General features: G+C 34.7%; 1 protein-coding gene across 1 annotated transcript; it reads right to left on the bottom strand.

Annotated features, from left to right (window-relative positions):
* Positions 1-1,431: 1,431 nt before the first annotated feature.
* On the bottom strand, positions 1,432-4,450 carry LOC131163782 (putative pentatricopeptide repeat-containing protein At3g47840). The gene has a single exon (XM_058120527.1). It carries the CDS (start codon positions 4,418-4,420, stop codon positions 2,273-2,275), a length of 2,148 nt encoding a protein of 715 aa, XP_057976510.1. The 5' UTR covers positions 4,421-4,450; the 3' UTR covers positions 1,432-2,272.
* Between the last annotated feature and the right edge of the window lie 8,895 nt (positions 4,451-13,345).

Genomic DNA, 13,345 nt, shown 5'->3' with positions numbered 1-13,345 from the left:
ATTTTCTCGATTTTAAAGGGGTGTGTCCTTATGATTTCAAAAAGGGCAATGAGCTTTTCAAGTCTCGTCTGTGTTGGTTTTGAGGGGAGTTTGTCAGACGAGATCCCCACTTTTGGGGGTCTTATTAGACATTCTTAAATCACACACCGTTTTAAATATACTCTATAAAATTGTATATATTCTGTTTGTTTATTTAATTGAATGTATTTTTCAATTTGTTTATTTAAAAGGAGTAAAATAAAAGGTTATGATAATTCAATTTGGGATAATCCTTAGTTAATTAGGTACCATTTGTAGAATGGGTGCGTAGGGGGTGCTAGTACCTTTCCCTCATATAACCGAACTCCCAATCTCAATCTTAGTATACGCAAACTGATACTATTCTTAATTGAGTAGTAATCAGGTGTTCTAACTACACTAGAAAAAAAAGGTTAGTGGCGACTCCAAACTTCCAATTTTTCCTGAAAATTAAACTCATTATTTTTATTTGCCTCTCCCCAGGGCACCCTCGTGCCCGGGACATTGCGACAGTTAACATTACCTTTCTTACATCAAAAGGTGTTTGTTGTGGTATTTGCACCACTTAGCGATCATTACTATATTATGCACTAGTCATTAGAGAGGTCTTCTCCCTCTCTTGTTGTGTTTTTTTTCCTTAATTGCTTATCGATAGATTAGATTTTATGCTTTTTGATTTGTAGGCGTAATATATATATATATATATATATATATATATATATATATATATATATATATATTGGATCTCAAGGGAAAAACCATTTGCAATCTTGGTTATTCAAAATTTTTCAAAAGTACTATGGCACAAGTTTTTGATTTTAGTCTATCCGGGATTCACACACCAAAATTGCATGCTTTAGATTTTTTTAAAGTGGATTGTGATATGTGTGTGGTTTCTACTAGTTATAGGGTATGCTTTAGAGAAATGTGAACTAAATGTAGGGAGGATTAGTAGACTTTTAAGAGTAGATCAGTTTTGAATTAAGTATAGGTTGCTTAAGGTAGGTTGTGTGGGTTTTTTGTTTTCGATTTGTTTATGTGAAATAAGTTTTCATTGAAAAAAAAAAAAAAAATCAAACTTGCACTAGTATATTTTGATATCTTGGATCCATTATGCAAACGAAAGGAGAAACTAAAAATGATGTAATACATAGAGTTAAAGCAGGTTGAATAAAATGGAGTGCATCAGACATGTTGTGTGATCATAAAACATTTTCACTGATTTTGAAGTTTCATTATATGATTATTCATGTATAACAAAAAAGTGAGTTTAAAAATATAATGATGAAGTAAAATCATTATATTTACTTTTTATTATAAAACTGAACCCGCATCCCACTAGATTTATTTTTTTACATTAATTTTAGAAATATTAACCAAAAGGATTATTAGTTTTGATTTTTGAGTTATGAGTTTCTGTTTTGTGTTTTTAGGTTTCATTTTCTTTCATAATCCCCATTTGTTAATAACATCTTCAGGCAAAAATCCTTCCTGCAAAGGCAATGCCTGAATATAATTTTCCAGTAGCAATTAGGCATACAAAATAATGTAGTTTAAAAAATAAATAAAAAAATTACCCAAATAGGGTCTCTGTTATATGAAATCTTTCTTCCTGCAACGTGCAGTTCTGGCTTGTTATGACATTTGGAAAGAGACAACCTAATATGGCAAGGGGAGTTTCACCATAGACGGATACCTAAACTCGCAGCAAATCAGTTCAGTAGACCTCTTCCTCCAACTGCAAAACTGGGGCTTGTTGAGCTACTAACATATAATTCACATTCACAGCAGATGAATTATAATCCGTGAGTCTTCATTGAAGGGCACCAAGTCTATAGGTTCTTGTGTCATCCAGTACAGATGGAAAGTGATCCTAAGCCGTAATGGGGTCCTTCCACATCCCATGGGCCATTTTCATAAGCAGGTCCTACAAAACCAACAAACCAAGTATTCTTGTGCAGATGGGTCATTTAGCAAGCAGCAGCAAATTATTTTAACACACAAGCACAGATCATATTTCAGTTGGGTCATGGGTTTCGATAACAGGATGTTTCCACTTCTAGGTCGCTCTCAGAAGGGCCATCCTTGACACCAAATCAAAGGCCACTTTAAACCATTGCAATGGAGACGGTGAATCACTCCGTCAAAACTGATTTCTTGCTTAAATGGATACGTGCCATCATTTTCAAGATGTGCACATGACTCCATAGCAATAGAAAAACTCAATCCACAAAACCCACAGGTCAACCTTCTTTTAATCTTCAAGATCATAGAGAAGGGAGCCCAAATCTTGGACAAAATCTGATATTTCTGAGTCTGAAGCTAGTAAATCCAGCAAACCATATATATCTTCACCTTCTGCATGTGATCGATCACCTGCAACAAATGCAGAAACCTGATCCTTGAGTTTAATCCAAGACCATCCAGGCTCCTTTATTACTCCCTTCGATCTCATCATCTTTCTTATTTCTGCTGCTTCCCTCCACTTCCCTTTTGCAGAGTAAATGTTGGCCATGGTTATGTGGGCTGAAGCACAATTTGGCTCCAATTCAAGAATCTGTTCTGTAGTCCGTCTTCCACAATCAACATCACCATGGATTCTACATGCTCTGAGAAGAGTGGACCAAACAACATCATCTGGTTCATATGGCATACTTCTGATCATGTGCTCTGCGTCATTTAAGCGTCCAGCTCGGCAGAGGAGATCAATCATGCAGCCATAATGTTCTTTTGAAGGATTAAACTGGTAGTACTTGCTCATTGAATTGAAGTAGTGGAAACCAAGATCGACAAGACCAGCATGGCTACAAGCACTAAGGACTCCAATGAAGGTCACAGAATCTGGTTTCAAACCAACACTTGAAATTCTTTCAAATAAATCAATTGCTTCTTGGCTGCGACCATGCTCTGCATATCCATTAATCATGGTAGTCCATGAGACAATATCATAATTTTCTGCCTCATTAAATATCCTTGATGCTGCTTCAATGATCCCACATTTTGAATACATATTAATCAAGCCACTTTGTATCATAGGTGTGTTATCTAAACCAATGGTCAGCACATGAGCATGGAGCTGCTTCCCTTGCTCAAGAATTGCCATATTCCCACACACACTGAGCACACTAGCAAGAGCAAACTCAGTTGGCTTTGGTCCTTCCCTTCTCATCTGTGATAGAAAGTCAAAAGCTTTCTGACCAGAGTCTCCTTGAGAATAACCTGCAATTATAGTGCTCCATGAAACAACATCTCTCGTGATCATTCTGTGAAACACCATAGAAGCTGAAGTTAACTTTCCACATTTTGAGTACATGAACATGATAGAGTTTGCAACCGATAAAGAACCCATTAGACCTATTTGTAAAATATGGCAATGTAGTTGCTCACCCCATTCTATTCTCAAAATATTGGCACAGCCAGACACAACGGCTGCAAAAGTGTATTCATTAGGAGTTACATCTGATTCTCGCATCCGTATGAATGCCTCAATTGCATCCGCCTCTTGACCCATCTGAACATATGTTGTAATAATTGTTGTCCACGAAACAACATCCTTCATCCTCATCTTTTCAAACAAGCGTAAGCCATAATTTAATTTCCCACATTTGTTGTACATGGTAGCAAGACTGTTAGCCACAAATGAGCTAACATCAAAACCCTTCTTCATTGTTTGAGTGTGAATTGCCCTCCCAGAATTCAACGCACCGGAATCTGCACAAGCCTTCAGTGCTATAGCATACGTATATGAATCATAGTCAGCATTTGATCTTGAAATTTCAGAAAAAAATACCAAACCCTCCTTGTTATAACCATAACGAACTAGCCCGGTTATAACGGCAGTCCAAGTGACCACATTTCTTTCCGGCATTTCATTAAAAAACCTACAGCCTTCCGAGATTTTGCCCATTTTCATATACATATCCACAAGGGCACTGCCAACAAACACCGAGTTAACAAGCCCAGTTTTTACAGAGTATCCATGTAATGACTCCCCAAAATTCACGTTCATATCGAGTCCACAAGCCTTCAGTGCAACACTCAGTACGAAGGGGTCCATTCGGATGGTAGGGTCTACCCACATGTTTGAGAACAATACCAATGCTTTAGAGCATTCCAAGGCACTAACATAGCCGGATATCATGGTGGTCCATGTGATTTCATCTCTTTGAGGCATTTTATCGAACAGTTGGCGAGCATCGTCCAAGCAACCGGTTCTAACAAGCTGCTTGAGTTGGGAGTTGACTGCGATCACATCTACTTGGTTAATGAAATGCGTATTTTGAGCAAAGTGGTATTTGGTTCTCTCCAGAACCAATGGATCAGCACAGGCGATGCCAGAACCCGTGAATAGTCGTCTGATATGAGGCCTAACTGACAGAACCATGTTTTGGTCAAGGGCCATGCAAAGCAAACAACCTGAAGAAACTGAGCCGTCCGCACTTCATCCCGTAGGAGGGTCTTCGCCCAGTAGCGGTCCGCGGCTTACAATTCCAGGCCCGGTCCGGTCCGACCCAATGAGAGGATTATAATTGGCTTTGCTCAATGGTTCAAATACAGAGTTATATCAAAATAGACCATCAATTTTCTTAACTTTCATCGAGTTAAGTGACTAACACATGACTACATGCATATATATATATATATATATATATATCTTTATAAAGCTAAAAATAAACTCTATTCTAATTAGAATTGAGTTGGTGTTAAAACAAGCTCTATTTTCTATACTCATGGAGCATAACATTTGGAGGGAGAGAGAAAGATGAACTTCACAAAGTCAGTGAGGTTAGAATGGAAAATACCACCAAATTTCGCAAATATGGAGAGCTCCTTGCTATATGAATAAATTGGGTGATCAAAGGTTCTTAGGTCTCCACAATATGGCATGAATAGACGAATTTTTTATATTTTCGATATTTTGATGCTTGTGTTTTTAAAAATTACTTTTATGTTTTCATTATTGTAGGCGAGTGGATCTTGCAAGTAATTTTTTATTTGTAGTATTATTCGTCAATGATTGCTAACTGATTATAAGAAGGATGTAATACTTTGGTTGATAGAAACAAGAAAAAAAAAAAAGACTTAGGAGTCTGAAATTGCACTGTCAGAGTTCATGTTCAAGTATTATTACAACTCGATCATCTGATCTTAGTTCATAAATTTAATATCTATTTTGTTTCTTCAATAATATTGTGGGGGGCAAAGAAAGTTTGTATATTTTATAGGTAAAATGAGTTATAGTTAGGATCAGTGAGGTTTTAAGTTGGTTATGCGTAATATGCATGATAGAATGCAATTTTACTTAAATGGTATCCTTGGATATCCATGGTACAAAGAAATGAACCAATATCTATAACTTGTGTTTACCTTTAATGAACCAAATTCAGTTATGGTATCCTTGGATATCCATGGTACAAAGAAATGAACCAATATCTATAACTTGTGTTTACCTTTAATGAACCAAATTCAATTATGTTGTTTACATTTTTTTTTTTCTTTAAATTGTGAATAAGGTAAGAAGAAATGTGTTAGCACAAGGGAATAAAGAGAATGCTAAAAGAGGAGTATCAAGTAGAAGTCAAAAGAATTTCGCAAATTTCCTAACACCTTCAATTATAATACAAACATTATCAACAATCCTATTTAGAATAACATCATGATTAGTATCATTCTAAAAAAATTAGAGTTATTAACTTTACAATATGGAAGATATTAGTTGTCTAGGCCAACTTGCATATAATTATGGATTTGCTATTATCCAAACCAAAAACTTCGATGTTGCATTTGGGAGCATAGATTTTAGGTCTTGATTGATATTTAAGTGGATTAAAAAAACATTAATATAGTTTTGTATTACATCTTATCCAAATCACATAAATCAAAATCTAAAATCTTTTCCAAACATATGGTATAAGAAGTTCCTCCCAAGAAAAGGTTGCAATATTAGTACTATTCAAGGCAAAGGAAACCCTTTTACTCCTGGAAGATTGAAATCAAAGAATACATGGTCTCTGCTCCCATTATGACAATGGCATAAATGACAGTGTAAAGGATGGTCTCCCCAGGTTTAGAGTCTTCAATTTGCCTTAATTGGCAAGCCTAGTAACAAAGGAAAATCTTGGAACACTCTCCTTGAACCAAATAGTAAAATGCTAAAGCACAATAGGGTCTTTGCTTCTAATCAAATCCTAGGTTGAATCAACGGTTTCAGGCTGCAAGATTCAGCCTCGATATTAAATCATCGATGGTTTGGTGAAACTGCCGATGGTTTTCTTTGGCGCTAAACAAAGATTTTGAATTGGGAAGATCAGTAGATTGGGGGATTTGGAGGATTTTCCTCCGGAATTTACTATAAGAGTATTTTAGATAGTTTCTAAGCCTCCTGTATGCATATGGTTAGTATATAATTAATATTTGTAACCCTTGATGTAAGCCTTGATGAATTGATAGTGAAAATCAACCACTTGCTCCCGTGGACATAGGCATATTATCAAACCACGTAAATTCTTGTGTCTTTGATTATTTTCTTTCTTTTATTCCTTTTGTGATTGCTTGTTTTGGTATTGTTCATCGTTGGTTTCTACATTGCTTGTTCTGATTCGATTTATGGTTTTCGCTGTGCATTGGCATGCAGCACTTTGCACAACAAATTGGTATCAGAGCTATTGGTTGCAATGATTGGGATTTCTTTGGTGAAGTTCAATGTTGTTAAGTTCGATGGAATAGGAAAGTTTAGACTTTGGTAGAGGAGGGATAAGGACTTGTTGGTGCAGCAAGGTATGATGAAGGCACTGTGTGGAAAATAGTTGGAAGGCATGGACGATATGAGTTGGAAGGAGTTGGAACCAAAGGTTATGGCTACTATCAGGCTTTGTCTGGCTGATGACGTGATGTATCACGTCATGGATGAGGAATTGCCGATGGCAGTTTGGCTAAAACCGAAGAGTCGATACATGTCCAAGTCATTGACAAACAAGTTGTATCTTAAGCAAAAATTATATAGGCTTAATATGGCAGAGGGTTCAGATATGAATCAACACATCAATGTATTCAACTAGATCATTAGTGATCTAAAGCGAGTTAATGCAAAGTTCGAGGATGAAGACAAAACACTGATACTGTTGAATTCCCTACCTACGTCTCCTATGTATAAGAATCTGATTACGACTTTAACATAGGGGAAAGAGACTCTGGATTTGGAGGATATCACGAGTGCTCTGTTGAGTTTCCATCAAAGGAAGAAAGTCAATGACGAGAATTCTCAAGATGAAGGGCTAGTGGTGAAAGATAATCAAGATCGTGGGAGAAGAAAGTTCCAGGGATGGACCAATTAATAATAAGGCTCGTTCCAATTCCAAGAAGAGGAAGGACGTGTGGTGTTTTAAGTGTGGGAAAAAGCGGCACATAAAATTGCATTTTCCAGAGAGGAAAAAAGGGAATGCTGAAAACAAAGAAGGTTCATGAAACATGGTGAATGTAGTGGAAGATGGAGACTTTGGGAGCGATAATGGTGATATGCTCTCGGTTTCATCCAGCTCAGATGGGCTCTCAGATTCTTAGATCTTAGACTCAGCCTATTCTTATCATATGATGCCCAAAAAAGACTGGTTCACTACTTATAGATTGGTGAATTCTAGTTCTATTCTGATGGGAAACGATGTTGCATGCAAAGTTGTCAGAATGGGAAACATTAGAATCAAGATGTATTGTAATGCCCCAGAAAATAATATGCATGGAAGTGTAAACAATAATAATAATAATAATAATAATAATAATAATAATAATAATTATTATTATTATTATTATTATTATTATTATTACTGTTGGCCTAACCAAGGCTTACGACTCTTGATTTTGATGATGACAAAGTAAGGTTATTTAATGTTCTTCAAAGTTGTGATATTTCAGATATTGAAACAAAAGCAGACTTCATGAGGACAAGTGATCAATTTTGAAAGCTCAAGAGATTAACATGGAAAGACTCAAAGATCACAAGAACATTGAAAGCTCATATCAGCTCAAAAACTCAAAACAACAACTTGATGAATTTTTTCAAAGAGTTCAAAAGAAATGAAGAGAGTCAATAGGAAATATATTGTAAGTACTTCGAGTATTTTCAAATTATGAAATTTCATTTTGAAACTCATTAGACAAAATAGACTTAGAGACCTTAATTTTAAAACTTGGAACATATTTTTCAAAGAGAATAAATTGATATTCCAAGAATTAAGAAGCAAAGAGAGTGAATAACAAAAATATTTTAAAAACTAGATTTTTACTTGACAAGAGTCTGATTGAACATAGTCAGTAGGCTACCACCTTATAGGTTTTTAAAATGTACAGACAGAAGGTAGTCAGGCTACTGTTTGGGTCTTGATAGGCGCCCAATAGTGTAAAATGAGAAGCCTGACAAGGTTTCATCAGGCTACTGTCATCCTTCTACCCATTTCTTAAAATAGGGAATTTCTGTGACAGACGCCTAACCCCAAGGTGACAGGCGCCTAACCCCAAGGTGACAGGCAACTGCTACCCTACTGCCTGTGTATTTTAGCTGTGTAATTAATTAACAAGCAATTGACGAGAACCCCTCAGGCTACTGCCATGCGGCAGATTTTAGATTTTATAACTGACATATTTTTGAAAAAAAAATTACTTGGGGCTCAAACCTATTCAAAACTTGAACACTACTCCAAGTAAGCTTGGGGATCAAGTTAAATGTTTTTCTAACTCTATAAATACACCCAAGATCAATTAATTCATACACTAAGAATCAAATTCAGCATTCAATCTCTCTCAATTGTTCTCAAACTCTCAAGGGCTTTCTCACTGTCATCTTGCACGAAATTTACTGAGGTTTTGCTGATTCTAAATCACCAATCGTGTGCTGCAATTCTGAATTCTTTCATTCATTGAAAGAACCATTTGGTGATACACTCTTTGAGCTTTAATCTAAATTTCATATTTGATTTGCTTTGCAGTATAAACTCTGAATTTGTGCTAATCTGCTATTTAAGAGAGTGTTCTTGTACAAAACTATCATTTTGTATTCTTGTAATGTTTTGACGATTTTAGGATTGTTGGATCGATCGCTAAGCGTGGGGGATCACTTAGATAGATGCTGCTCTAGCCTATTGAAGGAGTGACCGAGTGAGGGGATATCATTTGGTGAGGTGGGTTCTAGCCTACTGAAGGAGTGTGTAACGGTGTTGTTCTGCCCAGCAAAGGAACTGATATAGTGGAATCCTTTGGTGGTTTGCCAAAGGCAAGGACGTAGGCTAGGGATAAGCCGAACCTTGTAAAAACCGTGGTCTTACTCTCTCTTACTCTTTTAGCACATATAAACTGCATTGATGTTTTAAATTCATTAATCTTAAAAACTACATGGATTGGATTTCAAATAAAGCTGAAGTGTAATTTGTTTTTGGGCTTGCGGAAACCAAAAGGAAGTACGTTAGTTGATCAACACTTTGCGAAAATCGTAAAGGAGTACGTTGTTTGGTTAACACCCCAAAACCTATTAACTAAAGGTTTATTTGAATTCTAAATTTTGGAAAGAGTGTGGATGTTTTGTTGAATATCAAATTGAGAAACAAAGTTCATAAATACAGGGCTTGATTCAAACTTTCATTCACTACAGGGTTGTAAACAAACTAAACATCTTGAATTCTTGGAAAAGCTAAAAGTTTTGCATATCATATCTTGATTGAATATTTAATAGATTTGATTGATTGGTTTTAAAGTTTGATCTGTTGATTGAAGGTTTTATTTTGTGTGATTGTGGATTGAATAAAAGACTTAAGTTTTTGTTGTGTATTGAATAAATCAATAAAAGGTTAAGACTTCATTAAAAAAAAAAAGAATTTAAAAGAAATTTAAAACCCAATTCACCCCCCTCTTGGGACTACACCTTAGTTTTCAATAATAATAATAATAATAAATAAATAAATAAATAAATATTAATTAATTATTAAATTGAATCAATTAAATAAATAATATGTTATATATATATATATATATATATATATATATATAAAATATTAATATATTTATTAAGACATTAGAATGCTTCAAATATAAGCATTTAGGAAACATTTGAAATTGAAATTAGATACCGAGAGCAGCGCCCCCACCCCCACGGATTTCTCTTCACGCCTCTCTCTCTTTCTCTCTCTCTCCTCAACTCTTTCTCTCTCCTTAATTTCCCAACGAAACGTGCGCTGATTGAAAAACGGGAAGTATCCCTAGGTTCTAAATTCGACCATTAACATTTTAACTAGAATGGATTTGTGGTAGGGTCGTCGTAAGCACCACTCTAGGGATAAGGTAACTCTCTCTCTTTCATCAATTTCTCTTCAGATCTTCAGTTAAATTGACGATCATACGCGATATCAGGGTCTCAGCTTCCATCCTTATTGTTTTAATCAGAATGGATTTATGATTTGGGCTTCCTAGGCACTACTCCTGGGATAAAGTCAGAAGTACAAATTATGTTTGTTGTTTTAAAAATTCAACCAATTCAATTGTAGTATTTAATTATTAAATTGTAATATTTGATTATATTAAAATTTTGAAAATATTCCTGAGATTATTTAAATTGCAGGATTGAATTATATTAAATTTTTGGAAATATTCTTGAAATTAAATTAAACTGCAAGATATTAGATTTTTGGAAATATTCCTAGGATTAAGTTAAACTGCAGGGATTTGATTAAATAGAATTTTGGAGGAATATTTTGGAATTAAGTTAAATTGCAGGGATTTGATTAAATTAGTTTTCTGAGAATATTTTGGAATTAGATTAAATTGCGGGGATTTGATCATATTGATGTTTTTAAATATGTTAGAAACTAATTTTAAATATGAAAAGTGGATCATACCAGCGTTTTCTTTAGAATTTAATCGGTTAACTGGAGCGTGTGAGCCTAAAATTTAATCAGTTAAAGTGGATCATGCCCGTGTATTACACAAATGTTTATTCTAAACTACATTTTCTAATCCCACCTAGATGCTCGTTATGCCTGATTTCCAGTACATCCTGAAATATGAAATAATTATTGGGGTGAGACAACGCTCAATAAGTATGTGTTAGATTATTATTGGTGGCTAAGATGCAAAGGTCATTGCAAAAATGCTTTAACGCCAATTTGTTGTGTAAAACCCCCCAAATATGTAGAGTGTAATATATATATGTATGTATAAAGATCAAACAAATAATGTAGCAATATAATGGTGAATATATAGAACAATTCCACAATCAAAGTAAGTAAATGAAAGCAATAATAATAACAATGACACTAGGAATTACGTGGTTCGGTAATGCCTACATCCATGGGAGCAAACGGTAAGGATTCACTATCGTCATGTGTAAATTACAAGATCAATATAAGAAGCCTCTCAATTATCTCAACAAATATCAATCAATCCTCTAAATACATCCACTAGGACATATAAATAGAGTTTCCATAGGTTTTCCCTCCAAACCCTAACTAAACTAATGCCCCTGAGTGAAACCGTCGAGAGAAAAAGCCAAACCGTCGATGGTTTTCAGTCATACCATCGACAGAAAGATACCGAGAGCAACCTTCTCTATATGTTTAGACAAACCGTTGATGGCAACAAACAAACAGTCGAAGGTTTCCTCCCAGTAAGACCCCAACACACTGATTACACCATATTTTATTCTTGTGCATGTCATCCACTCAATTATATGAGCCATAAAACACAACATAGATCTTTCTATTCTTTCTCATATCTCTTTATTTTTCTTCTCTCTCTCTCATTTCTCTCTCGCACTTTTTATTCTTTCTTTTATAACTTGTATCCTCCTTTCTCTCTATTTTTTCCCCTTTTCATTTCACTTTATCTCATCTCATATTTCTTTATTTTTCATATTTGGATCATAAGAGAGCTTTGGATTTCTATTTTCAAGTTCAGATCACCAATTTTAAAGATAAGTTCCTGTCCTTTTTCCTTTTTCTTGAAATTTTATCTAAATTTTCCAGTAATTCCCATAAACCAAACAAGAATTAGGAACTATTCAACATGGGTTCTAACTTGGGTAAGATTCTAACTTGGTAGGTTAGTTTTGATTGGGTTAGCTGGTTTAGGTTTGATGGGTCATGCATTTTGGGCTAATCATCTTGGATTAAATGGGCTTACATGTTTAGGTTAATGGGCTTGAATTAAATGGGTTTGGACTTGAATTAAATGAGTTGAACTATCTCAGACCCAATTGGGCTTTGGTTCTAATTTAATGAGATTGGGCTAAGCTATTACATGCCCAATTGGGTTTTGGGTCTAATTAAATAAGATTGGGCTGAGCTATCTCGAGTAAATGGTCAATGGACCCAAGTCCAATTTCGACCTGGGTCTTGGGTCATTGAATCAATTGATTAGTCAGATCTTGGGTAATCAAACCAGGGTCATTGGACCTAGGGTAATCAGGTGTAAATGTGGAGTAATTTAGTAGGGATATTCAGATCCAAATCTTGAATCCAAACAAATAATCAATTTGAATTAAAACTCTTACTTGCTCTTAAATAACAAAACTTTGGATTTAAATTTTTACAATTAAAATTAAAGGAACCAACCTTTGTATTCAAACTCTTCCAATATTAAAGCTTGATGTCAATCCTTCATTGCTACTTTGATTCTAGCCATCTGCTTATCAATCTTTAAGCCTCAAGTTCTGCAACTCTTCCTTACAATTTTTCTGATTCTAAATTTTGACCTCGTAGCCTTTATCCAAGCCCATTTGAATTCTAAACTTTCTTGAATTCTCCTTTAGATTCACAAATCTTTCAAACTCTCAATTCTTTAGCTCCCATTCTCAATTGTTTGTATGTCTGTCCGTGTCCTCGCCCTTAGAAGACTCCTATTTATAGGTCTAAAAGAAGCAATTTGGATTAAATTTGATTGATCAATCAATTTTATATTACTCAATCAAACTTAAAACAAATTGGTTAATCAAATTAATTATCCAATATAAGATGACCAATCATGTCAATTAGTTTTTATTTTGGATTTCCTAACTGTTACTCTTTTGTGCATATGTGGAGATGCCAGAATGGATTTGGAGCATCCTGCCTTTCCTTTTTTTTTTTTTTTCTATTTTTTTTTTAATGTAAAAAATTTAATTTCTATGTATTTTTTATTTTCATGTATTTTCTCATTTTATGAAATAAAAATGTTATTCAATTTTTATTATATAAGCTCCCAGACAAAATTAATGGGATGTCTACACCCATGACACAAACACACCCTAAATCTTCTATTTTTTTTTATTTTATCAAAGGGTAAATGTATATTGATCTAAGGAATATGTACA

Source organism: Malania oleifera, chromosome 1, assembly GCF_029873635.1.
Source record: "Malania oleifera isolate guangnan ecotype guangnan chromosome 1, ASM2987363v1, whole genome shotgun sequence".
In the NCBI taxonomy this organism is placed as follows: Eukaryota; Viridiplantae; Streptophyta; class Magnoliopsida; order Santalales; family Ximeniaceae; genus Malania; species Malania oleifera.
The sequence above is the reverse complement of the archived record's forward strand: the minus strand, read 5'-3'. Positions and strand labels throughout refer to the sequence as shown.

What these genes read in the sequence shown, in the direction of transcription:
- LOC131163782 (XM_058120527.1), bottom strand. Translation starts at nt 4,420, where the DNA reads ATGGCCCTTGACCAAAACATGGTTCTGTCAGTTAGGCCTCATATCAGA.